Source organism: Carcharhinus amblyrhynchos, chromosome 17 (genome assembly GCF_965287045.1).
Source record: "Carcharhinus amblyrhynchos chromosome 17, sCarAmb.v2.hapA, whole genome shotgun sequence".
NCBI lineage: Eukaryota > Metazoa > Chordata > Chondrichthyes > Carcharhiniformes > Carcharhinidae > Carcharhinus > Carcharhinus amblyrhynchos.
The window spans coordinates 24,729,435-24,755,507 of NC_137340.1; the positions used below are offsets into that span (position 1 = coordinate 24,729,435).

The 26,073-nt window shown below is 42.0% G+C and overlaps 1 protein-coding gene across 6 annotated transcripts in view; it reads right to left on the reverse strand.

The window, feature by feature from the left end:
* Nucleotides 1-260: 260 nt before the first annotated feature.
* The window catches only part of ptprea (protein tyrosine phosphatase receptor type Ea), a 261,033-nt gene continuing 235,220 nt past the window's right edge, over nt 261-26,073 (reverse strand). For all 6 annotated transcript variants that reach the window (XM_080205632.1, XM_080205628.1, XM_080205629.1 and 3 more), the window contains 9 exons: nt 24,097-24,232; nt 23,646-23,795; nt 22,589-22,682; nt 18,836-18,912; nt 17,832-17,966; nt 16,945-17,070; nt 10,009-10,160; nt 3,162-3,297; nt 261-2,695 (listed from right to left, as the gene is read on the reverse strand). In XM_080205632.1, coding sequence (XP_080061758.1) covers nt 2,621-2,695; nt 3,162-3,297; nt 10,009-10,160; nt 16,945-17,070; nt 17,832-17,966; nt 18,836-18,912; nt 22,589-22,682; nt 23,646-23,795; nt 24,097-24,232 — 1,081 coding nt within the window. In that variant the 3' untranslated portion in view covers nt 261-2,620. The remainder of the gene's footprint in view (nt 2,696-3,161; nt 3,298-10,008; nt 10,161-16,944; nt 17,071-17,831; nt 17,967-18,835; nt 18,913-22,588; nt 22,683-23,645; nt 23,796-24,096; nt 24,233-26,073) is intronic.

Sequence of the window (26,073 nt, forward strand, 5' to 3'; positions counted from 1 at the left end):
CAGAATCTTGCAAAGATTAGCTCTAATTGTTCTGAACCCCAAAGATTACAAACCCATTTTATTCATGGACAACCCTTTCATTTTAGGAGCCAACTGCATGAACCTATGCTGTACCATCTCTAATGCAAGCATATAATTCCCTGAATCTGATTAATAATCGTTTGGTAGTGCAGAACTTGAGTTTTGCTGAAAAAGAGAGACTATCGAATCTTTTCATCTAGCACTCATCAGGACATTTCACAAGAATACCAATAATATTGTATGAGAAGAGAGTACAGATTGGTTGGCAAGTGGACTTTGATTAATAAAGACACTGCCATGGAGAATGCACCAGGTGACAAACAGTTAACTATCAAGCCTTGTTTAAATTTTAAACCAGACTGTTTGACCCTGATTGGTTAAGGCATTGGGCCTGAGGGATGAGCCAGTGAATGGCTATCACTTAGCTGAAACAGGTACAATGTATGTACATTCTCTTTTGGCCTACAGAAAAAAAAAGGGCCCTGTGTTTATATATAGCTTCCTGTACACACAAATGTCACACTGCTTCACCATGTCTCTTTATTCAGCAATACCCAAATATAATTATAAAGATGGAGCAGAATTTCCTACAAACTATTGCCAAAGTGAGTTCTTTAAGCAGGGAATTAGGAAGTTGCTTTTAAAAGAAGAACATTAAAGGGTACAGAGAGGGACCATGAGGAATTAAGCTTGGTTCCTATGAAGAGCCAATAGCAGAGGCCAAATGGCCTGTTTCTATATTGCAACATTCTATGATGGCAATAAGACATTCAGTAGCATTCTGAATAATCTCACCAGTGAAAAACAACTGCATTTTCTTCCTTTCAATTTTCTTAAGTGTTCGTTTCTGTAGTAGTTCCTCATTTTCCCCCACATTTCTGGCAGTCTAACACAAAGCAGAACATCTAATTTATTTCTGAAGTTATCTTCATTTCATTTCTATTTTATCTTCATTTGCCTTCCTGAGTGTATTTACACATGGCCTAAAAGAGAATCAGTACTATCCATATCAGTTATCATTTGGTTTGATACTACATAATTGGCAACTGCACTTCATGCTTTAAATTGGCATCTCTCATTGACTGTAAATATACCACATTATTATTTTACTCCTGGGACTGTTCAGTAAAATCCCATTTGAATACCGAAACTGCTCATAGACAATTTTATTTACTAGGCTAAAAAACTTCTGAAATAATGTCACATCCAGTGTTCCTTTCTCTTTCAGGTGATCATCAACCTGATGCATTTTTACCTTTTTCTACTAAGAAGAATGATCATTCTGTAGGTGAAAATATGGAACTATGGATAAAATGGGCACTTTTTTTAGCAAAACAAATGTTATAGCAATATCATTTTAATGAACGTAGAAAGTTTATGGATATAGAAAGAGTTTCATATTTATTTAAAACATGATCTAAGTTCTGCAGAGTAGAAATTTGATTGTGTGGCGTGCTGTATAGAACTATGTTGATTGTCCATTGACAGGAGGCATTGTGGTCTACTACCCACGTGCTCCAAGCAGCTTTCTTCACTGATATCATTAAGGAACATCACATGTGCTATACAGGTAGCAGCCCATAGCAACGTCTGTCTCCTGGGAATCAACATAGTCTGTGCTGTACTGTTAGAAGTGGCACTATGTGAATGAATTTCACCCACCGTGTGTAGCAGTGGTGTGACAATGATCAATATGACTGAAAGATAAGTTTTGAATTTTGAGCCATTGATTGGTGATCTGCTGATCAGTTACATATTCTGAGGTGCAGAAACAGCCATGATTACCCCAGCCTCATTTACAATGGATCAACATGTCCTGATGAATCTCACCAGATGTAGACTGGTTAATGTTGGGCTGTCCTGACCAACAGCAAGGGGATGAAAGGCAGGGAGGAGGGGGTGCGGTCCTGATGCAACACTGGCCAAGCTAATTTATAAAATAAATAGATAAAAGGAGTAACTTCTGAACAACAATGTATTGTCATGAAACATATTTAAGAACAAACATTTTAGGTTAGCAAACACAATGTCGAAACGCATGATATGCAACTAACATTATAACACTGTAAACTTTTCATATAAAAATATATCTATTATATATGCATTACACCCAACCTTCTGAAAATAATGCAAACTCCAATGCACAGTATAAATTCACATTTTGTAACTCTGAGGCGGTCACACATTGTTGATATTTTCACAAATTAATTTTTTTCAGTAGATCGGATTCAAACTTCTGTACATTCAAGGTTCAAAATACAATGTAACTGATAATGATGTATAAAAGATTTATTTTTAAATAAAGATCTTTTAGGAGTGTGAAGGACGATAAATGTGCTCCATTTACCTCATTCAGTTAAAAATATTGAATGACTCCTGACGGATGCATGACTCCTTAATTACTGTAACCTGGACACTCAAAAGCACAGTCACAAGACAATAAGGGAAAGACCTTCAACATATTAGTAATATTCTTCTAGACAACAAGTGCATAGCAAAATACAAAATAAATTCTCGATAATTTAATGTACAAAAGATGCTTTACTGGCCCGTCAGCTAACAATTGAAAAGGTAGAAAAAAAATCCGTAAGGCAAACACTTATTTGAAGTTGGCATAATCGGAGTGTATATCTAGAAAATCTTGTACCACCTTGTAACAGAAATCGTACTGCTCCTGCAAAGATAAAGGAGAACGTTTTCTTAAAGAAATGAAAGTTTACTTGATGTGTGACAGTATATATTTTTCAAAGGATCAGCATTGCTTCAAATTCTTTTAAAAGCAAAGTGAAAGTTTTAAAGTTTATTTATTAGTCACAAGTAGGTTTACATTCACACTGCAATGAAGTTACTGTGAAAATTCCCTAGTCACCACACTCCGACAACTCTTTGGGTACATTGAAGGAGAATTTAGCACGGCCAATCCACCTAACCTCCACATCTTTGGATTGTATGAGGACACCAGAGCACTCGGAGGAAACCCACGCAGACACGGGGAGACCGTCCAAACTCCACAAACAGTGACTCAAGCCGGGAATCAAACCCAGGTCCATGGTGTTGTGATGCAGCAATGCTAACAACTGTGCCACCGTGCCAACTATTTCCTAATGCGTTAGGAAACCCAGAACAGAACAGATCATTACCAATGTTTGCACCATGTGTGGCCGTTGCATCCGTAAACTCTTGACAGTCTGGAAAACGTCTAGAAGACCTTCAGCTTTCACTCGCTCCAGAATGTTACTCAATGCAATAAACGTGCCTGTCCTGCCAGCACCGGCGCTGTAAAATGAATAGATTCAAGGTCTATTTAACAATTGAACTTATCTTGATAGGATTCTACATGACGCTTGGAAAATTGACAAAATCAGCAGAGTGCAAAAATTCTAACACTATTTTGCTTGGAGCCGAACTTCTTCATCCAGCAAAGTGATTTAGAGAAAGATAAATCCTTTTAAAGCAAACATGAGAGAAAGTATTCCCACTTGGCACAGCAAAACTGTACATGCCACTTGATTGTCTAGAATGAATAAGTATTGGCTGTTTAACAATGCTATTTCCTGCTGCTGACCCAGTGGAAAATATGGATTTTGTGGATTAACAAATGCTTTACACAATATTTATGTCCACATTTGTCTTGTACTAATTGATTCTCAATCCCAGCACTTAGAAAATTAATCCTGGGGGAACAACTCCACGGTAGATTAGCAGTGGCTTGCTCTAGTACTTTGTGCTGTCAATTGGAGGTCACGAAAGACCCAATATCTTCTGAAATTTATCCCACGTTTAAGACTGTGAATCATGCAACTTCTGTCCTATGCATCAATTCTCAGATCAAGGAAACTTGCCCTGGGTGGTAAGTTTCAGACTTACAGTGGCGGAGCTGGTGGGGGTTATGCATCAGTCCCGAATCGCTTTGAGATTGACCAATTCAGGCAAAATTTAAATTTCCAAAAGGCGTTTGATAAGGTGCCTCACAAAAGGTTGCTACAGGTTAGGGTGCACAGAGTTGGGGGTAAGGTGTTAGCATGGATAGAGGATTGGCTGTCTAATAGGAAGTAAAGAGTTGGTATCAATGGGTGCTATTCTGGTTGGCAGTTGGTGACTAGTGGAGTGCCGCAGGGATTGGTGCTGGGGCCTCAACTGTTTACCATTTATATAGATGATCTAGAGGAGGGGGCTGAGTTTAGGGTGACGAAATTTGCTGATGCCACGAAGATGAGTGGAAAAGCAAATTGCGTGGAGGGTGTGGAAAGTCTGCAGAGAGATTTGGATAGGCTGAGCGAGTGGGCGAGGACCTGGCAGATGGAGTATAATGTTAGCAAATGTGAGGTTATCCACTTTGGCAGAAATAATAGTAGGAGGGATTATTATTTAAAAGGCGAAAAGCTGCAACATGCTACGGTGCAGAGGGACATGAGGGTCTTTGTGCATGAGTCGCAAAAACCCAGTCTGCAGGTGCAGCAGGTGATCAGGAAGGCGAATGGAATGCTGGCCTTTATAGCAAGGGAGTTAGAATATAAAAGCAGGGAGGTCTTGCTGCAACTGTACAGGGTACTGGTGAGGCTGCAGCTGGAGTACTATGTGCAGTTTTGGTCGCCGCACTTGCGGAAGGATATATTGGCCTTGGAGGGAGTGCAGAGGAGGTCCACTAGGCTGATACCGGAGATGAGGGGGTTGGCCTATGAAGAGAGACTAAATAGACTGGGTCTTTACTCAGGGTTTAGAAGGATGAGGGGGGATCTTATAGAGACGTATAAGATAATGAAGGGGATGGATAGGGTGGAGGTAGAGAGATTCTTCCCGCTTAGAAAGGATAGCCGGACTAGAGGACACAGCCTCAAGATAAGGCGGGGGGGGGCAGTTTAGATCAGAGTTGAGGAGGAACTTCTTCACTCAAAGGGTGGTGAATCTCTGGAATTCTCTGCCTGTTGAAGTGGTGGAGGCTACCTCGCTAAATATTTTTAAGTCACGGGTAGATAGGTTTCTGATAGACAGGGGAATTAAGGGTTACGGGGAGAAAGCAGGAAAGTGGAACTGATCCACTTCAGATCAGCCATGATCTTATTGAATGGCGGGGCAGGCTCGAAGGGCTAGATGGCCTACGCCTGTTCCTATTTCTTATGTTCTTATGTTCAAAATTGACTGCAACTAATTTACTCACTTAATTTTTAAATTCCCAATCATGATGCTGCTGTTCTTTTGAGTCTGCAGGGCACTGGAGGACACCTCCCTGAATCCTCCAATTTTTACCCCATCTCTAATGCTGACACTGGCTTGGAAATAGTTTGATGGAAACAGATGCCAGGAATTATTGTATAATTAGCTCTTGCAACATCATGAGTTAGTCATGGGAACAATTCAAACCAACTTGTGTCATCATTCTGTTCTGTGTCCAGTCAAGACTAGATTTTGCTACAAAAACAGAAAATGCTGGAGTTATTCAGTAGGCCAAATAGTATCTGGAGGGGAACAAGATAATGGGCTGAGCTTTCCAGCAGGCATTGGCATCCTAGAGGGGTTCACAGCTGGCTCCTGTTGCCAGCACGTCCACTGAAACTATCTTTAGGGAGGTGGCCTCATAATTGTCTGCCTCCCCACTCCACTGTTAAGCATGGCCAAAAGGTTCCTAATATTGGAGGTCCAAGCAGAAGTCCTGAAGAACAGGATGGCTAGCAGCTCCATCAGGCGAGGACGCTGCTGCTGAGTTGGAAAAGAGAACGTAAGGGCTCGATATTGCCTCCTGTGATGATGGCAATAAGGGGTCTAAAATAGTAGGCCATCTGGATGGTGGGAAAACCCTTCTCATGACTGGATGAGATTGAAGTCTTTATCATGTAGCCTCATCATTGGGACATGAGATCTCTCCATTCTGATGAGCTCCAACCTGTCTCTGCCTCCAATGAGCTGTCATGTTCCATACTCTGTAAGGGCTACTGCTATATGGCAAACCAGTGTATGGTCATAAAATAGCCCATAATCAGAGCCGAGATTGTCCTATTTGGCTGTCTGCCTCTATGGAGTCTGCAATCAAACCTTTTCCCAGCTCGCTCCTTGGGAAACTCCACCAGGGGTGGAAGTGCATTGGGGAACCATCAGAAAGCTACCTTCCCACTCAGCCCCCAGCCTGCTTCCAACTCTGTCTCCACAGGACCAGGAAACTTCACCCCAATATTTCATGTCAATGACTTCTCATCAGAGCTGTAAATATTAGAGAGATCTTACTTCAGCAAGGCAGGGAAAGGTGGGTAAACAGAAGAACAAAAGGGTAGGTCTGTGATAAGGTGCAAGACAGGAGGGACTAATAAAAAAGAGGGATGATGATTTAACAAAAAGGGATGGTTAGGGGACTCAAAGAAACAACAGTTGGGTCCAGAGGAGATGGAAATGGAAATAGAAGAATCATCATTCAAGTAAATAGGGCAGATGATATGATCTCAATTTGTTGAACTTCATGTCCAGCTTTAAATGCCGTGAAATGCCTGATTTTTGCATTTTGAGTTATGCTGGGTCCGAGATACAAGTCATTTCTGATTGTGCTGCAAAGATAATGCAACTGACAGAATGAATCATTGCTGTAAGCTGACAAAGATAGGGGCCTGAATATTCAAAGCTTGACTTTTTGGAAGGCCAGGAAGCTAGGAAAAGGTGGAAGGGTAGATCTCTTAATGAAGGACGACATAGGCCAGAACTTCAGGCCATTCACACCCTGCCGTTGCCAGTGCCAGCAAGGATGGAAAATTTGGCACTCAGCCAAATCTCCATTCACTGCAGCAGGATGGAGAATCGCGGCTGGAGAAACTGGCCCATAAGCTTAGTTCTAAAGATCAAGATGTAGAATCAGTTTGGGTAGAGTAAACAAAGGCAAAGTTACCTGTGGAAGTGGTTTCTAGACTCTTTAACAGTAACCACATTATAGTATGGAATGCACAAAATAACATAATGAGCAATTGTGAGAAAGGTACGCTGTTAATCTTGTGTGATTTTAATCTACATGTAGATTGGCAAAGGCAGCCTGGAAGATGCGTTCATAGAGTGTTCCTGGGACAATATTTAGTGCAGCATAGCCATTCAGACAGACAATGCAAACAGACAGCAGGCCATTCTAGACCCTGTAATGTGCAATGAGACAGGGTTAATCGTTGACCTCAAATCAGAGGTGCCCCTTGGGACCAGCAATCATAACCTGACTGAATTTTGCATTCAGTTCTTGGGAGAGAAAAGTGGGTCAAAAACTTGCATTTTGAATAAAAAGGGCAATTATAAGGGTATAAAGACAGAGCTGGCTAAAAGGAACTGGGAATTTAGGTTAAGGGAGAAGTCAGTAGAGATGTGGTGACAGACATTTAAGTAGATATTTTGTAATACTTTTTTGCAAAGAAAGACTCAGGGGAAGGATGTACTTATCCATGGCTAACTAAGGAAGTATGGCCTACTGCTTTATTTTCTATGTCTCTATGAAGTTGGCAATAGTATCAAATTGAAAGAAAAACATACAATTCTACAAAGATTAGTGGCAGGTCAGAAGATTGGAACGAATATTCAATATAGTGGGGAATGATCAAAGAAATAATGAGGGAAAAAATTGACTACAAAAGAAAGCTAGCTGGAAGTGTGAAAACAAATGGAAAGAGGTTCCACAGGTATTTAAAAGGGAAAAGAGAAAGCAAAAACAGTGTTGGTCCTCCAGCAAGTGAAAATGGTGAACTAATAATGGAAAATAAGGAAATGGGGGATGAATTGAACAGACATTTTACAACTGCCTTCACTGTAGAGGATGCAAATAACATCCCAGAAATAAGTATGCATCATGAGGTGAAAGGGAGGGTGGAACTTACAATGATTACAATTACCAGGAAGGAGTACAGAGAATATCACCAGAACTAAAAGCTGACAGATCACCAGGTCCTGATGGATTTCACCTTAGGGTCTTAATGGAAGTAACTGCTGACATGGTAGAATGTATTAATTTTCCAAAATTACTTAGATGGCCCATCAGATTGGAAAATAGCAAGTGTATCTCCTCTATTCAAGATAGAAAGAGACAGATAGCAGGAAATTAGAGGCCGGTTAGCTTAACATCTTCATTGGAAAAAGGTTAGAAATTATTAATAAGGTTATCTCAGTATAGTCAGGCAGAGTCAATATGGTTTTGTGAAAGGGAAGTTATGTTTCACTATTTTGTTGAGAGTTCTTTAAAGAAGTAACAAACAACATGGTTAAAGCAAAACCTGTGGATGTGTGATACTTGGACTTCTGGGAGGCATTTATTAAGTTGCCACATCAAAGATTACTACACAAAATAAAGGCTCATAGTGTAGGGGTGGTTCACATTAACATGGCTGGAAGATTGGTTAGCTTACAAGAAAAAGAGGATAGATATAATTGGCCACTTTTAGGTTGGCAAGATAAGTAGCACAGTATCATTGCTGGGGACTCAACTATTTACAATCCATATTAATAATTTGGATGTTGGGAGCAAATGTTGCTAAATCTGCTTAACGATGCAAAGATAGATAGGAAAGTAAGTTATGAACAGGACACTAGGTCTGTAAGGGGACACATATAGGTTAAGCAAGTGGGCAAAAACTGGCACGTGAGAATATAATTTGGAATAATGTTGGTATTTCCACTTCGGCAGAAAGATTAAAAAAAAAGCACCATATTATTTAAATGTAGAGAGAAAGCAGAACTCAGATACAGAGGGATCTGGTATATGAATCACAAAATGCAACAACAGCAAGTAATTAGGAAGGCAAAAATAAAAGGCTTCCCATTTAAGACAGGGATGAGGATTTTTTTTCACTTAGAGGGTTGACAGTCTGTGGAATTCTCTTCCCCAGAGAGCGGTGGAGTTATTGCATATTTTTAATGCTAAGTTAGCTAGATTCTTCACTGAAAATTGAATCAAATATGGGGTAGGAAGGCATGTGATGTTGAGGTCACCATCAGATCAGCCATAATCTTATTGAATGGTGGAACAGGCTTGAGGGTCTGAATTACCTAATCCTGCTCTTATTCATATCTATGTATATCAGCCAATTTCTGCTAACTACCTCTGGCATTTAATATTGGGGAGAGGAAAATTTAAATTTTAAAGGAGCAAGAACCTCTTGAAATCAATTGCAGAGATGCTAGCTTTGATTTTATAGCTCCTTCTCATGTAGGAGAACTATATAGAGGCAGCAGTAGCAGCCCATTGGCACCTTGTCTTCTTGGTCATTCTTATCTCTAAGCTTAGATAATAATGAACCCCCTCAGCTGCTGGAAAACATGGATATGAGAGGTTATACCCGAGGCCTTGGTCCACTCAGGTGGATGTAAAAGATCCCATGCTACTATTTTGAAGAGGAACAGGGGAGTTGCCATGCTAACCTGACCAATATCTATCTCGCTATCAAAGTCACACAAACAAACTGGGTGAGATTTTACGGCGATACCGAAAATTTCCACCCGAGATCAACGGAGATTCCTGTTGTTGGACCCTTGCCCGCTCTGATTCCGTGGTGGGCAAGGGGGTAGAGTTCTGGCGATTGTCTATTCATTATTCCATTGCTATTTGTGGAAGCTTGCTGTCCACATATTGACTACTACGTTTCCAGTATTTCCACAGTGACCGCATTTCAAAAGTTCCTAATCGAGTGTCAAGCACATTGGAACATCCTATAGGCATGAAAGGCAGTAGATAAATGCAAGTCTTTCCACTGTTCGGTATCGAGTATTTAATCACTAGAGTGGGAAGACCATCCAACTTTGTGGTGCTGATAGGAAGCCTCACCCTCCAGCTACACACAGGGCAGAACATTACAACCAGAATGCTCACAATGTGTTACAATTAACGAATGGCAGCTTGTCAATTTCCTGATGGATGCGTGCAGATGCTTCTCACCGACTGCACCAATCCACCAAATCATCAGTTCTGAGTCATGATTATGCATTGGAATGAGTTGGTGTCAACTTCCATCACTATCTATGTTTTGCATCATGAAGTACCTGCAGTGTATGATGATCGGATGATTGCCAGACTGTTGTTGCTGTCTCTGGACTGCTGCAATCAGGTCGATCATCCCTTTACCTTCCACTGGAATGCCAATCTCAGGCCAGCCATGAAAGTGGAACTGACGAACTATCCTGCTCTTGTTTTCCTGCATTTTAATTGTAATATTGTTAGTAAATTATTATATTGGTTATCTATTACATCAGCACAATCTTAACAAAACCTCAAAATATAAAATAATCACAACTAAGGTGGCATATGGGACACTTGCTTTCATCAACGCTGTACAGAGTATAAGGGCAAGGAGGTAATATTGGAGATGTACAGAGCATTGACTAGGCCAAACGTGGACTACTGTGTGCAGATCTGGTCACCTCACTACAGGAAGCACATGATAACACAAGAGGAGGTTCACCAGGATGTTGCCTGCAATGGAGCATTTGAGCTATAAGGAGAGATGAGATACGTTTGGATTGTTTGCTTTAGAGCACAATAGGCTAAGGGGAGACATGATTGGGGTGTATAAGATTATGAGGGGTATGGGCAGGGTGAATAGCGAGCAGTTGTTCTCCTTGGTTAAGGGGTCAATCATGAGAGGCCATAGTTTTAGGGTAAGGCGCAGGAGATTCAGAGAGGATCTGAGAAAAAAATATTTTCACTCAGAGTGGAATGCACTGCCTGGGAGGTACTCTAGGCCGGAAACCTTACAAAGTTTAAAAAATATTTGGACGAGCACTTGAAATATAAAATTCAAGGATACGGACAAGTTCAGAAAAACGGGATTAGTGTGCTTTTAGTGGTAGATATTGTGGGTCCAGACTCATAGAGACATAGAGGTTTACAGCTGGAAACAGGCCCTTCAGCCCAACTTGTCCACACCACCCTTTCTTTTTTAAAACCTCTAAGCTAATCCCAAATGCCTCCATTTGGCCCATATCCCTCTATACCCATCGTACTATAATCAGACACCTTTGAACATAAGAACATAAGAAATAAGGGCAGGAGTAGGCCATCTAGCCCTTCGAGCCTGCCCCGCCATTCAGTAAGATCATGGCTGATCTGAAGTGGCTCAGTTCCACTTTCCCGCCTTCTCCCCATAACCCTTAATCTCCTTGCCTACCAAAAACCTATCTACCCGCGTCTTAAATATATTTAGCGAGGAAGCCTCAACCACTTCAACGGGCAGAAAATTCCAGAGATTAGGGAGGTCTTGCTGCAGCTGTATAGGGCATTGGTGAGGCCGCAGCTGGAGTACTGTGTGCAGTTTTGGGCGCCGCACCTGCGCAAGGATATTTTGGCCCTGGAGGGAGTGCAGAGGAGGTTTACTAGGCTGATACCGGAGTTGAGGGGATTGAGCTATGAGGAGAGGCTGAATAAACTAGGCTTGTACTCGTTAGAGTTTAGAAGAATGAGGGGAGATCTCATTGAGACGTATAAGATGATGAATGGGATGGATAGGATAGAGGTGGAGAGACTCTTCCCGCTCAAAAAAGACAGTAGGACTAGGGGGCACAGCCTCAAGATAAAGGGGAGGCGGTTTAGAACGGAGTTGAGGAGGAACTTCTTCACTCAAAGGGTGGTGAATCTCTGGAATTCTCTGCCCGTTGAAGTGGTGGAGGCTGCCTCGCTAAATATTTTTAAGAAGCGGGTTGATGGGTTTTTGATAAGAGAAGGGGTTAAGGGTTATGGGGAGAGGGCGGGAAAGTGGAACTGAGCCACGACAGATCAGCCATGATCTTATTGAATGGCGGGGCAGGCTCGAAGGGCTAGATGGCCTACTCCTGCTCCTATTTCTTATGTTCTTATTAAGTTCCTCCTCAACTCCGTTCTAAACTGCCCCCCCCTTATCTTGAGGCTGTGCCCTCTAGTCCTGCTGTCCTTTGAGTGGGAAGAACCTCTCCACCTCTACCCTATCCATCCCTTTCATTATCTTGTACGTCTCAATGAGATCTCCCCTCATCCTTCTAAACTCTAACGAGTACAAGCCCAGTTTATTCAGCCTCTCCTCATAGCTCAACCCCCTCAACTCCGGTATCAGCCTAGTGAACCTCCCCTGTACTCCCTCCAAGGCCAAAATATCCTTGTGCAATTGCGATGACCAAAACTGCACACAGTACTCCAGCTGCGGCCTCACCAGTGCCCTGTACCATTGCAGCAAGACCTCCCTACTTTTATATTCAATCCCCCTCGCTATGAAGGCCAGCATCCCATTTGCCTTCCTGACCACCTGCTGCACCTGCAGGCTGGGTTTTTGTGACTCATGCACAAGGACCCCCAGGTCCCTCTGCACCATAGCATGCTGCCATGTAATAGTAGTCCTTCCTACCATTATTCCTACCAAAGTGGATAACCTCACACTTGCCAACATTGTATTCCATCTGCCAGATTCTCGCCCACTCGCTCAGCCTATCTAGATCCCTCTGCAGACTTTCCACACCCTCCACACAATTTGTGTCATCAGCAAATTTCGACCCCTTACACTCGGTTCCCTCCTCCAGATCATCTATATAAATCGTAAATAGCTGAGGCCCCAGCACCGATCCCTGGGGCACTCCACTAGTCACCAACCGCCAATCCGAATAGCACCCATTGACACCCACTCTCTGCCTCCTATTTGACAGCCAATCCCCTATCCACGCTAACACCCTACCCCCAACTCCATGCCCCCTAACCTTCTGTAACAACCTCTTGTGCGGCACCTTATCAAACGCCTTCTGAAAATCGAGAAACACCACATCCACCGGTTCCCCTCTATCCACCGCACTAGACACATCCTCATAGAATTCCAATAAATTCGTCAGACATGACTTCCCCTTAACGAAACCATGCTGTGTCTGCTCTATTAAACAATTCTTCTCAAGATGCCTCGCTATTTTCTCCTTAATTACGGATTCAAGCATTTTTCCTACAACAGATGTTAAACTAACCGGCCTATAATTCCCTGCCTTTTGCCTGCTACCCTTTTTAAACAGCGGCGTAACATTAGCCATTTTCCAATGAGCTGTATGTTCAATTTATGGACATCTATATGTATAAAATAAAGCCTGTTGGCACCACATAATAACATCAGTAAAGCTCCTGATATACTTTGTTTTATGATTTGTTGAATGCAAGTATTAAAATAACTGTTTCATGCATTATTGTAAAAAAGCTGGGCATGTATATGAGGGAGAGAGGAATTGATAGGGGGAAGTGAAGGTGGGAAGGGTCAAAGATTAACGGGGGGCGGGGGTGCAGAAATGTTCAGGTTGTGGTCGAATCAGCCATGATCTTATTGCATAGTGGAGCAGGCTTGGGGGACTGAATGGCCTACTTCTGCTCCCATTTCTTTTGCTTCTCCTGAGGCTTTTGTGGAGCATGCCTAACACTGACAGGTTGGAGCAGATGATTAATTTCTGATCTACAATTTCTACATTTGATAGCAGGTCTGCTTGGCGAGATAGAAATAATTAGTTTGGTGGAAATATATTTATGATATCATAATTATGTATATGAGTGCTAATATGAAAGACATCCGTGAAAAGTTAAATTAACAGCAATAGCTGGTGAAGCGCTACAACATATTATTAAAAAAAAGTCTTAAATGTTATTCTTCCTGAAAGCCTACAATGGTATATCTATTTCTTTCAGTCACTCAGAATGGAAGTGCAAATTGATTTAAACAAACTCATGAATAATTAGTGAAAGTGAATTTCATAGATAAAACTATTCTCTCTTTGGCTTATCAGAATTTCATGGACATTCTGGAAAATTGACCATTTTGTTCCTAGGAAGGTAGAAAAAAATGATGGTGTGCTTTCCCCCCAGGAAAATACCGCCAACATGAAGGACTTTGCTATCATTCAAGTCATCATAATGTCATGAGTAAAAAAAAACTGAACGTATAAATGTATTTGTAGAATATTCCTTTGTCAGTTATCCTAATGAAGATTTAGGATGGGCTTTTCCAGCCCACTCACCCCAAAACCAGAAAATCCCATGCAAGGTCAATAGACCTTTGCAATGGTCCGCCCTCTGTGGTAGGCGGAATGGGAAATTTCCTCCCTGAGTGTTTTCCTTGATATGATAGACTAATGTTTTTCACGTGAATCTGCCAATATGCTATTACTAATATTGAGCAGCAGGATAGCAATCCCTCTAGTCTTCACATATAAGACAGACTGGTACCTCCATACTTCCTTTCAGTGTTCAGAGACTGTTGTGTGGTCAGATGTATCTCACATACTTGTTCTGATGGTTCAGACAGATGTTAAAAATCTCATAAGACTATTAAAAGAACAGCAGCGAGTGTTCTGGTCAATGTTACTCCTTCAAATAAAGCCACCAATGCCAGATTAATTGTTCATATTGCTGCACCTGAGATTTTGATCAGTACAGAATGAAAGTTGTTCTTGCCTACATAGTGGTCACTGCACTTCCAAAGTAACTTACTACATGCTATGTACTTTGAGACCTTTCAATTCCACTATTTATTCCACAGAGTTAACATCAGTATTTCATGATGAAAAGAAAACAACGGATAGTATACAACATAATGAAATTTCCCAAGAGAATGATAAAGCAAAATAGGACATTGAATAACATATGGACATGTGAAGTTAAATGATCAAAAGCTTGGACAAAAGATTGGTTTCAAAGAGCGTCTTAAAAGAGGATAGTAATGTTGTGGGAGTGGAGACATATAAAGGATATTCCAGAGCTTTTGGGGCCTTGGCAACTGAAGTTGGGGCATTGGCAAATGAAGGTACAGCCAATAGTAATGGAACAATTAAAATTAGAAATGTGCAGCAAGAGTGAGTATGAAAGGAGTTCAGGACTGCAGAGGGTTGTGTGGCTAGACACTAGAGAGATAGGATGGGCGAGCCCATGAAAGGATTTGGAAACAAGGATGAGAATTTGGGTCATTGAGTAGAAGGGTGGTAGGAGAAATGGAGCTGATGTGAGTTAAGACATGGGCAGTAGAGTTTGGATGACCTCAAATGTATAAAGGGTAAAATTAGGAGGTGAGCCAGAGTGCATTGGAATGGTCACGTCTCAAAGTATCAAAGACATGAATGAGGATTTCAGTAGCAGATGAGCTGAACCAAGGGTGAAGTTTGGTGATATTACAGAGATGGAAATAGATAATCTTCACAATGACACTGATATAAGATTAGAAACTCATCCTTGGGATCAAATACCAAAGCTGCAAATAAACTAGCTTAAACTCTGTCTGTTTCCAGGGAGGGGAATGGCGTCCTGAGCTAGGGAATAGAGTTTGCAATGAGGACTGAAGTTAAAGTTTAGCTTATGTATTATTGTCACAAGTTGGCTTACATTAACTGTGTAATGAAGCTACTGTGAAAATCCCCCAGTTGCCACACTCCAGCACTTGTTTGGGTATATTGAGGGAGAAGTTAGCATGGTCAATGCAACTAATTCGCACGTCTTTCGGACTATGGGAGAAAACCGGAGCACCCAGAAAAACTCATGCAGACATGGGGAGAATATGCAAACTCCACACAGACAGTGACCCAAGCCAGGAATTGAACTTGGGTCCTTGGCACTGTGAGGCAGTAGTGCTAACCACTGTACCGCCCAATGAATAATGGCCTCAGTCTTCTCAATATTTAATTGGAGGACATTTCTGTTCATCCAGTATTGGATGTCAGATAAGCAGTCTGATAATTTAACAATGGTGGAGGAGTTAAGAGCAGTGGTGGTGGTGATGTAGAGCTGGTGCTGTCAGTGTGCATGTGAACTCAATGCTGTGCTTTTGGATGATGTCACCAAGGGCAGCACGCAGATGAGAAAGAGTGAGTGTGTGTGTGTGTGTGTGTGTGTGTGTGTGTGTGTGTGTGTGTGTGTGTGTGTGTGTACCCATGTGCACATGTGTGCGTGTGTGTGGGGAATTGGGGGCAGGAGGATGGTCAAGGATATATCCTTGGGTGACACCACAAATAGCATTACAGGAGCAGGAAGACAAGTCATTGCGAGTGATTCTCTGGCTCTGATTAGATAAATAAAAATGGAATTAGGTAAAAGCAGTCTAACCCAGCTGGAAGACAGTGGAGAGACATTGGGAGGAGGAGGTGTGGTCAACTGTGCCAAAAGCTGCAGAAAGGTCAAAAAGACAAGAAGGGCAAGTTTATCTTTGTTTCAGTCACACAGGATACCATTTGTGAATTTGTTACGAGCTATTTTGGGACTGTGGCAGGGGTGGAAACTGATGGATGGGATTGAAACATGGACTTCTGGGAAAGATGGGGATTTAGGAGTCAACATCACGTTAAAGGACTTTGGAGAAGAAAGGGACAGTGGAGGTGGGATGGTAGTGTGCAAGGACAATGCACTTCTTCCTTGAGGAGAAAAAATACAGTATGACCCCGCAAATTGAAATCGTCTGCTTTCTTCTGGGTGAACTGGCCAAACTCAGCTAGTAACAGGCATCACTGGGGCAGTCCCTGGGCTTTTTATCTGGGAGGGAAGTACAATGGTGTGAAGCATTGGGGCAGCACGATGGCACAGTGGTTAGCACTGCTGCCTCACAGAGCCAGGGACCTGAGTTCGATTCCCGGCTTGAGTCATTGTCTGTGTGGTGTTTGTACATTCTCCCCGTGTCTGTGTAGGTTTCCTTCGAGTGCTCCAGTTTCCTCAGTCTGAAAGACGTGCTGGTTAGGTGCATTGGCCATGCTAAATTCTCCCTCAGTGTACCTGAACAGGTGCCGGAGTGTGGCCAATGAGGGATTTTCACAATAACCTCATTGCAGTGTTAAGGTAAGCCTTACTTGTGACTAATAAATGAGTAAATTTTAAAAGCCTCTGTCTCCACCATATTACTGAGAGATAGGGGAAGAGGCAGCACTGGATTTAAATTAAACCATAACTATCCATCATTTCTAAATTATTCTAGAGAAGCTTATGTTTACGAAAGAATCTGAAGCAACACATACTGTGGTGTTTGTCACGGTGAGGTCTCTGACACTGAATGCATCAGAAATGTGATCATTCTTCATTTCTATTGCATAGGCTCCAAATGTCACTGAGCCCTCTGATGGCCAATACTGTGAACACTTCTCCTGCAGAAAGAATGCAAGAGTTACAGCACGTTTTAAAATCACAGCAGAACACTGCAAGAGAAAGGAGAAGTAGCAAGGACCCATAGCAAAGAGTTTTTATTTGCCCTTCAAGACTGCCAGCGAGTGTCCGGTGGGTTTCAGTGGTCGAAGTAACTGCGGTAGTCACTCAGGCCAGTTAACCATTAAAATTGTCTCCAGAACCCTAATCAAGCATGGATTCTAATTAGCATATATTATCGAGCTATCAACCAAAATCACTTTGCATTAAAGTCACCCTGAAGTGAGAAAATACTCTTCAAATCTAACTCAATTTTATGCAGGGTTCTAACATTCCCATGTGTGTCTGCAGCTTGGTGATGTACTGAATTATCCTATTTAATGCTGATTTTAGACACAGTACAGGAATTTGGCTGAACTTTGTGCAATTTATTAGTTAAAATGTGGTGCAGCATATAAATAAGCTGTGTTATTATCTGCACTTAAACTAGGATTTTGCCAAATATTTCAGTGTACCCATAATATCTCTCGATTCGAGATGATTAAACTGCGCAGCTTATTTACTAAATTAACATTGGAAACATTTCTAAATTGCTATACCTCTGTGACAGTTTATTATAACTCATCTTTTATGCATCGTTAGATCTTGGCAGTTTCTGAGGAGGCAGAAGTGTTTAGTTATCATCGTGAACTTTTGGTTTGCCATGAAGATACCTTGCCCTACATTTGTCCACATCATTAAACATGATTCTATGAAATTATACCTGCTCTCTTTCTCGGAGTTCTGTCAGCATCACAATGGTATGAGACTTGCAATCCCAAACCATTCTCCAAAAATCCTCCACTGTATGAGGGAGGGGGCCTTGAGTAGCAACAAAATAATCCTTTTGGCGATAACCCTGTAAAGAAGAAGTACAGTGATGATCAAAGTGTTAAGCTACATTTTAGTGCACCGAATTTGCTGCTAAACATGGTTTGACTGCAAAAATAACGTTCAGCTATTTCATTTCCCTTTGCATGATATTACTGGGACAAGATCAAGACTGGGCCTCAAGTGCCACCAGTGTTATCTTGATTTGCTTTTGGAAAAAGATCACTGCTCTGACATTAGACACTTTTTCCAGTTTCTTCCTACAGTCCAAAGATGTGCAGGCTAGGTGGATTGACCATGCTAAATTGTCCCTTAGTATCCTAGGATGCGTAGATTAAGGGGCTTAGTGAGATGAATCCATAGGGTTATGGGGATTGAGCAGGGATAGTAAGCCTGGGTAAAATAGCCTGCTGGAGAGTTGGTGCAGACTCAATGGGCCAAATGGCCCCTTCTCCACTGTAAGGATTCTATGATTATAAATCAACTCATGAAACCCGATCCAAGGACAAAATTATTGAGATAATAAACCATCTCCCCATCACTGCCATTAAGTAGAATTCCTGTTCCAAGCGCTTGTATTCAAAATTATGTTGAAACCATACTGTGAATCCACTATTCACTTTGGAAAGCTCAGCTTGCTAATAACTTTTTTGCCAAATTTCCCATACAGACAATAAAATATCTTACAAGTCCACTCGCTATGTTTTACAATATGCATGTTTCAGTTGAAGGAAATGGCAATCGGATGGGAAAATACAATGGAAGACATATAGACAAATGAGTCCCTTTCACCTGTAATTTATGGAGTTCTTGAAGCAAGCAAACTAATCTAAATTTCAGGATTTATCCGTCATAACACATATCAACACCAAAAAAAAATATGGTAAGCATACTTACATCTATGTATGAAGCATTGATGTAATCGGAGAACTCTTGCCCTCTTTTTCTGGGCAGAACAACTCTATTGAAATCATCTTAAAAATATAAAATAAATGACATTCAGTCGAATATCAATGGAATTCATCCTCTTAGCAGCTTGACAGAAGTATAGGTCGAAGAGAGACTGAGCTCCACCAGGTCATAAACATCAGGAAAATACCACTTGTTCTTTGGTCAACATTACAGGAGGAACATAACAGGTTGGGGGAATAAGGAAGATATTCTTACCTGTGTAATTTGTGAAGTGGAGATCCCAGTGTTGGATTGGGGTAGGCACAGTAAGAAGTCTCACAACACCAGGTTAAAGTCCAACAGGTTTATTTGGTAGCAGAAGCTTTCAGTGCACTGCCCTTTCATCAGGTGAGTCAGCAGGGCAGCGCTCTGCAAGCTCATGCTACCAAATAAACCTGTTGCGACTTTAACCTGGTGTTGTGAGACTTCTTATTCTCCAATTTGAAGAGTGCTGCCCTGGTTACGATTATTCCTCAATAAATATAAGAAACAGTTTCTTATCATTGTCAGACTTTTTTTTTGGAGTTTGCTGTGTGCATATTGGTAACTGTGCATCCTCCATTATAACCAAGACTACATTTTAAAAGCACTTCATTGACTGTGAAGCACTTTGCGGTTGCGAAGGCATGATACAATATGATATTCATTTTCAATGAGGTCAAGTTTATTTAGGGGAAGTACAGATTTTTAAAAATAGGGGCCAGGATTTCATGGTACCTCCTGTTTGATATGTTATGTCCCGGCCAAAGTACAGTAAAAAGTCTGACAACACCGGGTTTAAGTCCAACTGATTTATTTGATAGTACACTCACTAGCTTTCGGGTTAGTCCCTTCGTCAGGTGAATGGAGAGTTCTGGCCTCAGACAGAGCATATAAAGCACAGACAGTTTAGAGATTACTGATTAGAATGCGAATCCTTACACCTAACCTGCTGTTCAAGTCTTAAAGTGGTCGACAATGTGAGTGGAAGGAGCACTGATCACAGGTTAAAGAGATGTGTATTGTCTCCAGACAGTACAGTAAGTGAGGTTTTGCAAACCCAGGCAAGTCACAGGGGTTACAGATAGTGCGACATGAACCCAAGATCCTTGTTGAGACCGTCCTCATGTGTGCGCAACTTGGCTATCAGTCTCTGCTCAGTGACTCTGCGCTGTCGTGTGTCGTGAAGGCCGCCTTGGAGAATGCTTACCCGAAGGTCAGAGGCTGAATGCCAGTGACCACTGAAGTGTTCGCCAACAGGAAGGGAACAGTCTTGCCTGGTGATTGTCGAGCGATGTTCATTCATCCGTTGTCGTACCGTCTGCATGGTCTCCCCAGTGTACCATGCTTCGGGACAATAATCTGTAAACTGTCTGTGCTTTATATGTTCTGTCTGAGGCCAGAATTCTCCATTCACCTGACGAAGGGACTAACCCGAAAGCTAGTGAGTGTACTATCAAATAAATCAGTCGGACTTAAACCTGGTGTTGTCAGACTTTTTACTGTGTTTACCCCAGTCCAACGCCGGCATACCCACATCATGACTGCCAAAGTAAACAGGTATTTAAAATGTGTCCACTGGCAGGAGACATACAGGGCCATAAAATTATGGCCACTATATTTACTGTGCTAATGGTAACACAAAATATTTGTAAATAATGAATAAAAGGGAGACACCAAGTGATAAGTGGATTTGCAGCCAGGGGTGGAATTTTGTGAAGGTGTAGTTGAGGAGGAGGTGGGGCGGGTGTGGTCTCACCTGCCAGCTGGAGAGCTGGTGAAAGACCCTCACTGCCTCTTCTCTGGAAAACCCACTGAACAATGTGCCGATAAGGCAGTGGATTGACCAGTGCCAGGCCTTCCTGTGGAATCAGGTCCTGGGGCAAAGGTCTCGCCGAGCAAGAGCTGTTGGCCAACCGGGAGCCGGCAGCTCTTGCACTGAGCAGCATCATACAGGAGGTGAAGGTGGGGTTTGTGGGGTGGAAGCCACGAGGATGGGGAGGGATGCGGGGTAGTTGGGGGTTGGCTCTCAGTGGGCCCCTTTCTCGATGAGTGCCTTTGATCGTGGGACTCCTTCAGCCAGAGGTGACAAGCTGCCCACAAGGTAGCAGTTTTCATGCCTGCTGCATGATTACAGCCCTGTCAGCCATTAGGTTAATCCCAACAGTGATGGAATGAGGCCTTTAAGTGGTCCTTAAACTGTCACTCAAGGGCCTCAATTGGCTCAAGGGCAGGGATTTCAACCTTTGGTCTTTGTGCGTAGAACTTCATTCGGGCAGATGCTGAAGTCCAAAGATATGCAGGTTAGGTGGACTGGCTATGCTAAATGCCCCTTATTACAGGTTCAGGGGTTTAGCAAAGTAAATACATGGTGATACGGGATGGGTTTGGTAAGATGTTCAGTGGTGTAGACTCGACAGACCGAATGGCCTCCTTCTGTACTATAGGGACTCTACAGTTTGATGAAGGTGGTGGGGCCCAGGTAAGTCCATCCCATCTGGGTACATGTCCTGCCTGCCTCCAAACTCACCACCAGTGAGGGTATCAGATTCTGCCCTAGGTATGAATTTTAGATTTAGATAAGCTAGAAACCAGATGTTGTCAATCTGCTGATTAAAGCTGCATCGATGAGGAGCCATTTTTAACTCAGCAGACGCATACACATTTACCTGACCTTTACAAAGAAACTGACAACACAAGCAAAGGGAATAAGTGCCTCTGATTTCCCCATGTTAATAGCAAAGTAATACCATCAATTTAAAGCTTAGCTTTGATTCAAGTATATAAGTAATATGCTATTCCACTGAGTATTTACCAACTTAAAAATAAAATCAGTAGAAATGAATTTGAGCCAATTTTGACAACCTTAAGCCATATTCTCATGGGACAATATTATGCAGGTGGTAATGTAATGCATGACCCCACCCCCCTTCCCTATCCGCCATGTTCAACTGGTCCATGCATTCTGGACATACTCTCTTCTATAGAGAAAAGATACAAAAGTCTAAGATCACATACCAAGTGACTCAAGAACACTTCTTCCCCCCATTGTCACATTAAGTTGACCTTTCTCTACACCCTAGCTATGACTGTAACATTACATTCTGCACTCTCTCCTTTCCTTCTCTATGAATGGTATGCTTTGTATAGCATGCAAGAAACAATACTTTTCTCTGTATGTGAATGCATGTGACAGTAATAAGTCAAATCAAAATAATCACTCCAACAGTAGCAACACGGAGACATTTTGCAACTCTTTAAACATTTAATTCATTTAGAAAGATAAATTTCCGAGTAAATGCAAATGACTACAAAAGGTATGAGATTTAAGATAACCGGTAGCACTGCTTTGAATTTCACCCCTTGTTGTATTTGTTTCCTTTGTCTCACATCACTGTGAGTAAGCCAGAAACCTCTTCTGAAATCTCCGGCCACGCCACTTTTTAAACTCTGTCTGGAATGAAGACGGCAAATGGTTCTGGTCGAATTAATTGACACTTCTCCACTTTTCCTTTTGGGAAAGCATGTTGTTCTGTTCACAGCCTCCCTCTGACAGTGTGGTCACAATACAGAGCTAACATGAGAAACTGAGGCTGGGAGCTTACAAGATGTCCCTAAGGTGACTTTTTCCTGCTTGATAATGGGAGTTATTTCAAAATATGCCAAGGTGGAATAAATGAAGAAAGGCAGTTCATTAATTTTACATCTTAAATCACTTACAGGGAATGATCTGAAGGACTCTGGCTTTTTTCATGTTTACTGGCTTATTTCCCGTTCGCATATTCTCCTTCCTTATTCGCACTGTGGTCAATTTCTACAGGAACAATATAGAATGGAAAAGATGAAGGCAAAACAACAGTCAAAAATGAGAAACTTTTAATAATTGGCTTGAAAACTGAACTGTACTGAAGCAAAAATAAAGAACATTTAAAAGAAGGAAATTGTACTTTTTAGAAAATTAATGGGGACATTGTTCGTTGTTCTCTTTGGCAGGGATTTTCCAGCCCTTCCTGCTGATGGGACCAGGACCTCCTGTTATGGGGATTCATTGGCAGCGGTGTGGGCAAGCCATACAAAATGCCACAAGCTTAGCAGGACTGGAAGATCCCACCAATGGCAAGCTGCTGGAAAGCAGATGGCCTGGAGGCTGGAAAATCCTGATTGTAAGACATCAAAGCTTCTGAAGTGGTCAGGATGGGACCTTGAGCCATGCTTAGTGCAAGATACCATTTTAGTAAAGGAACCTAATGCCACTTAGATTTCTTACTCCCACTCATTAATGAGGCTGCATGCCATTTTGGTGGACAGTCAAACAGGTGTTAGTGTCAACCTGCAAATCCTTTCAAACATGCCAATGGCTGGCTCCAAGAGTGGGAGAGACTCCTGTTCAACCACACTTGATGTGGAGTGGCACCCTCAAGCTACAAACCCCGGCGACAGACTGTTGACCTGTTCCAGGAATTATGAGCTGTGGAAATAGCTTTAGTCCACGGCTAGGTGCGAGAAGAGAATTGGAATTGGAATAAAAACAGAGAGTAGAATGTCATTACTAGCTGCGAGGATGTAAAACAGAATCATGAGAATCAAGTATCTATTCAGTATTGGATTCAATGTTTTACAGTGGACACTAAATAGTCTTAAAAATAACATTACATTGTAATAGAATACAGTGTTTTAATGATACAATTATTAGATTTTACAATCCAAAGAATAATTTTTACAGCTCGTGCAAAGTTAAATAACTACCTCTTCTCTGGTTATGAACTTACTGACTCACATTAAACTCTTCCTCTAAGCCTGTGATATCAAACTGTCCTGCTTTGCTGTGAAGCTTCTGTATGTGCTTCTCCAAAGAGCTCACATCCAGCTCTGTGTCACCGTATAAGTAATGCTCAAGGAGAGCTTGATAAATGAAGGAGTACTGCATCTGCAAGGAACAGTGAAGGGAATGAAAACCGCGTTCACATCGAGATGTGTGGCATAGCTTTACAATGTCATAAATTATACAGATATCCATTAGAAGCAGAGGATAGTTCCTGAGACACTGCCAGAGCTGTATTCAGGCATTAGCCATATGCATAGTAATGAAAATAAATTAAACAAATTGGGGCAAACAGCAGTCTGAGAGAGAAAATGAGACAAAAATTAACACATTCCCCCCCCCCCCCTCCTTTTGGGTGCCATTCCAACCTAACAGGAAAACATGATAGGAACCGGTTAATACTTACATCAGTTTGAACCAGCTGTGAACGCTGACTCCGAATTCTTGACACAAAACCAAAGGCATCCACTTTCTTCTCTGCATACATCATATCTATCATAGCATCGATAACTATGAATGTTCCAGTTCTACCTACACCAGCACTGTAATTTAAAAAGGAGAGTTACATTTCCAAATTTCATGCTGCAATTGGCTATGTAACATTAGAAATAATAAAACCCATCTTCACTTGTTTCCGCCTCTTTTCAAATCCTTCATGCTGTGTGCCATTCCATGGCCTTAGGTGGACTGAAGGCATACCCCATGTTTTTGTCCTTTCTAGGTCATAGAAGGGGGGAAAGCTACAGTTCCTCACTTTGCTATGAGAAATCACCTTCCCCCTAACTCAAGTTTAAGTTTATCTATTACTGTCACCAGTAGGCTTATATTAACACTTCAATGAAGTTGCTGTAAAAATCCCCTAGTTGCCACTCTCCAGCATCTGTTTGGGTACACTGGGGGAGAATTTAGCATAGCCAATGCACCTAACCAACATGTCTTTGGACTGTGCGAGGAAACCGGAGCACCCGGAGGAAACCCAAACAGACATGGGGAGAATGTGCAGAGTCTGCACAGTGACCCAAGTTGGGAATCGAACCTGGGTCCCTGACATTGTGAGGCAGCAGTACAAACTACTGTGCTGTCACACCATTCAGATTCTCAAGGTGAAATTTGGAATATATATACATGGAATGTTTATTCAGGTCCCATTCCTATCCCTCCCAATGCACTGTCACACTTGCATGTCACCAAGCTACAAGTTTATATAATTTCCAACAACTGACATTGCATTAGATTTAGAAAAGTGATTCTGCTTACTCATTTTGGTCATGGTATTAAAAAAGCAGAATTTTTTAAAAGGTGCAAAACCTGAAACTGTTGATGTTCAAATAGAACCGGGTGTGCTGGTATAAGCAATGCAGAAAGTTAGATACAGCCAGCATCTGAAGTACTGAGCGCAGTTTTGATCTCCACATTTAAAAAAGGATGTACTTGCATTAGAGGTGGTACAGTGAAAGTTCACTAAACTGGGCCCTGGGATGAAGGGATTGCCCAATGACAAGAGGCTAAGTAAACTGGGCTTATGTTCTCTGGAGTTTAGAAGAATGGGAGGTGATCTCATTGAAACGTACAGAATTCTGAAGGGGCTTGATAAGGTAGATGCTGAGAAGTGGTTTCCACTGGCCAGTGAATCTAAAACATGAGGTCATAGTCTCAGGCTGAGGAGCCAATCATTCAGGATTGAGATGAGGAGAAATTTCTTCACTAAAGGAGACATGAATCTTTGGAATTCTCCACTCTAGACGGCTGTGGGTACTCCATCATTGAACACATTTAAAATCCAGAATAGGCAAATTTTTGGTCTCTTGGGATTTAAGGGATACGGGAAGCAGGCGGGAAAATGGAATTCATAGAATCCCTACAGTGCAAAAAGAGGCCATTCTGCCCATCGAGCCTGCACCGGCAACAATTCCACCCAGGCTCTATCCCATTAACCCCACATATTTACCTTGCTAATCCCCTCTGACACTACTCTTTGGATATCTTTGGACTGTGGGAGGAAACCTATGCAGACATGGGGAGAATGTGCAAAATCCACACAGACAGTGACCCCAGACATGCTGGTTAGATGCACTGGCCGTGCTAAATTCTCCCTCAGTGTACCCGAACAGGTACCGGAGTGTGGCAACTGAGGAATTTTCACAGTGTTAATGTAAGTCTACTTGTGACACTAATAAACAAACTTATACTTGAATCCGAGAGGAGGTGATTTTTTTGTGGAAAAGTGAGGAACTGAATCTGCGTCCCCGGTGCTGTGAGACAGTAGTGCTAACCACTGTGCAACCGTGCCACTCAAGATCAGCCATGATTGTATTAAATGGCGGATCTGGCTTGCTGGGCTTTGTGTCTACTCCTGCTCCGATTTCCTATGCACTTTTAAAGT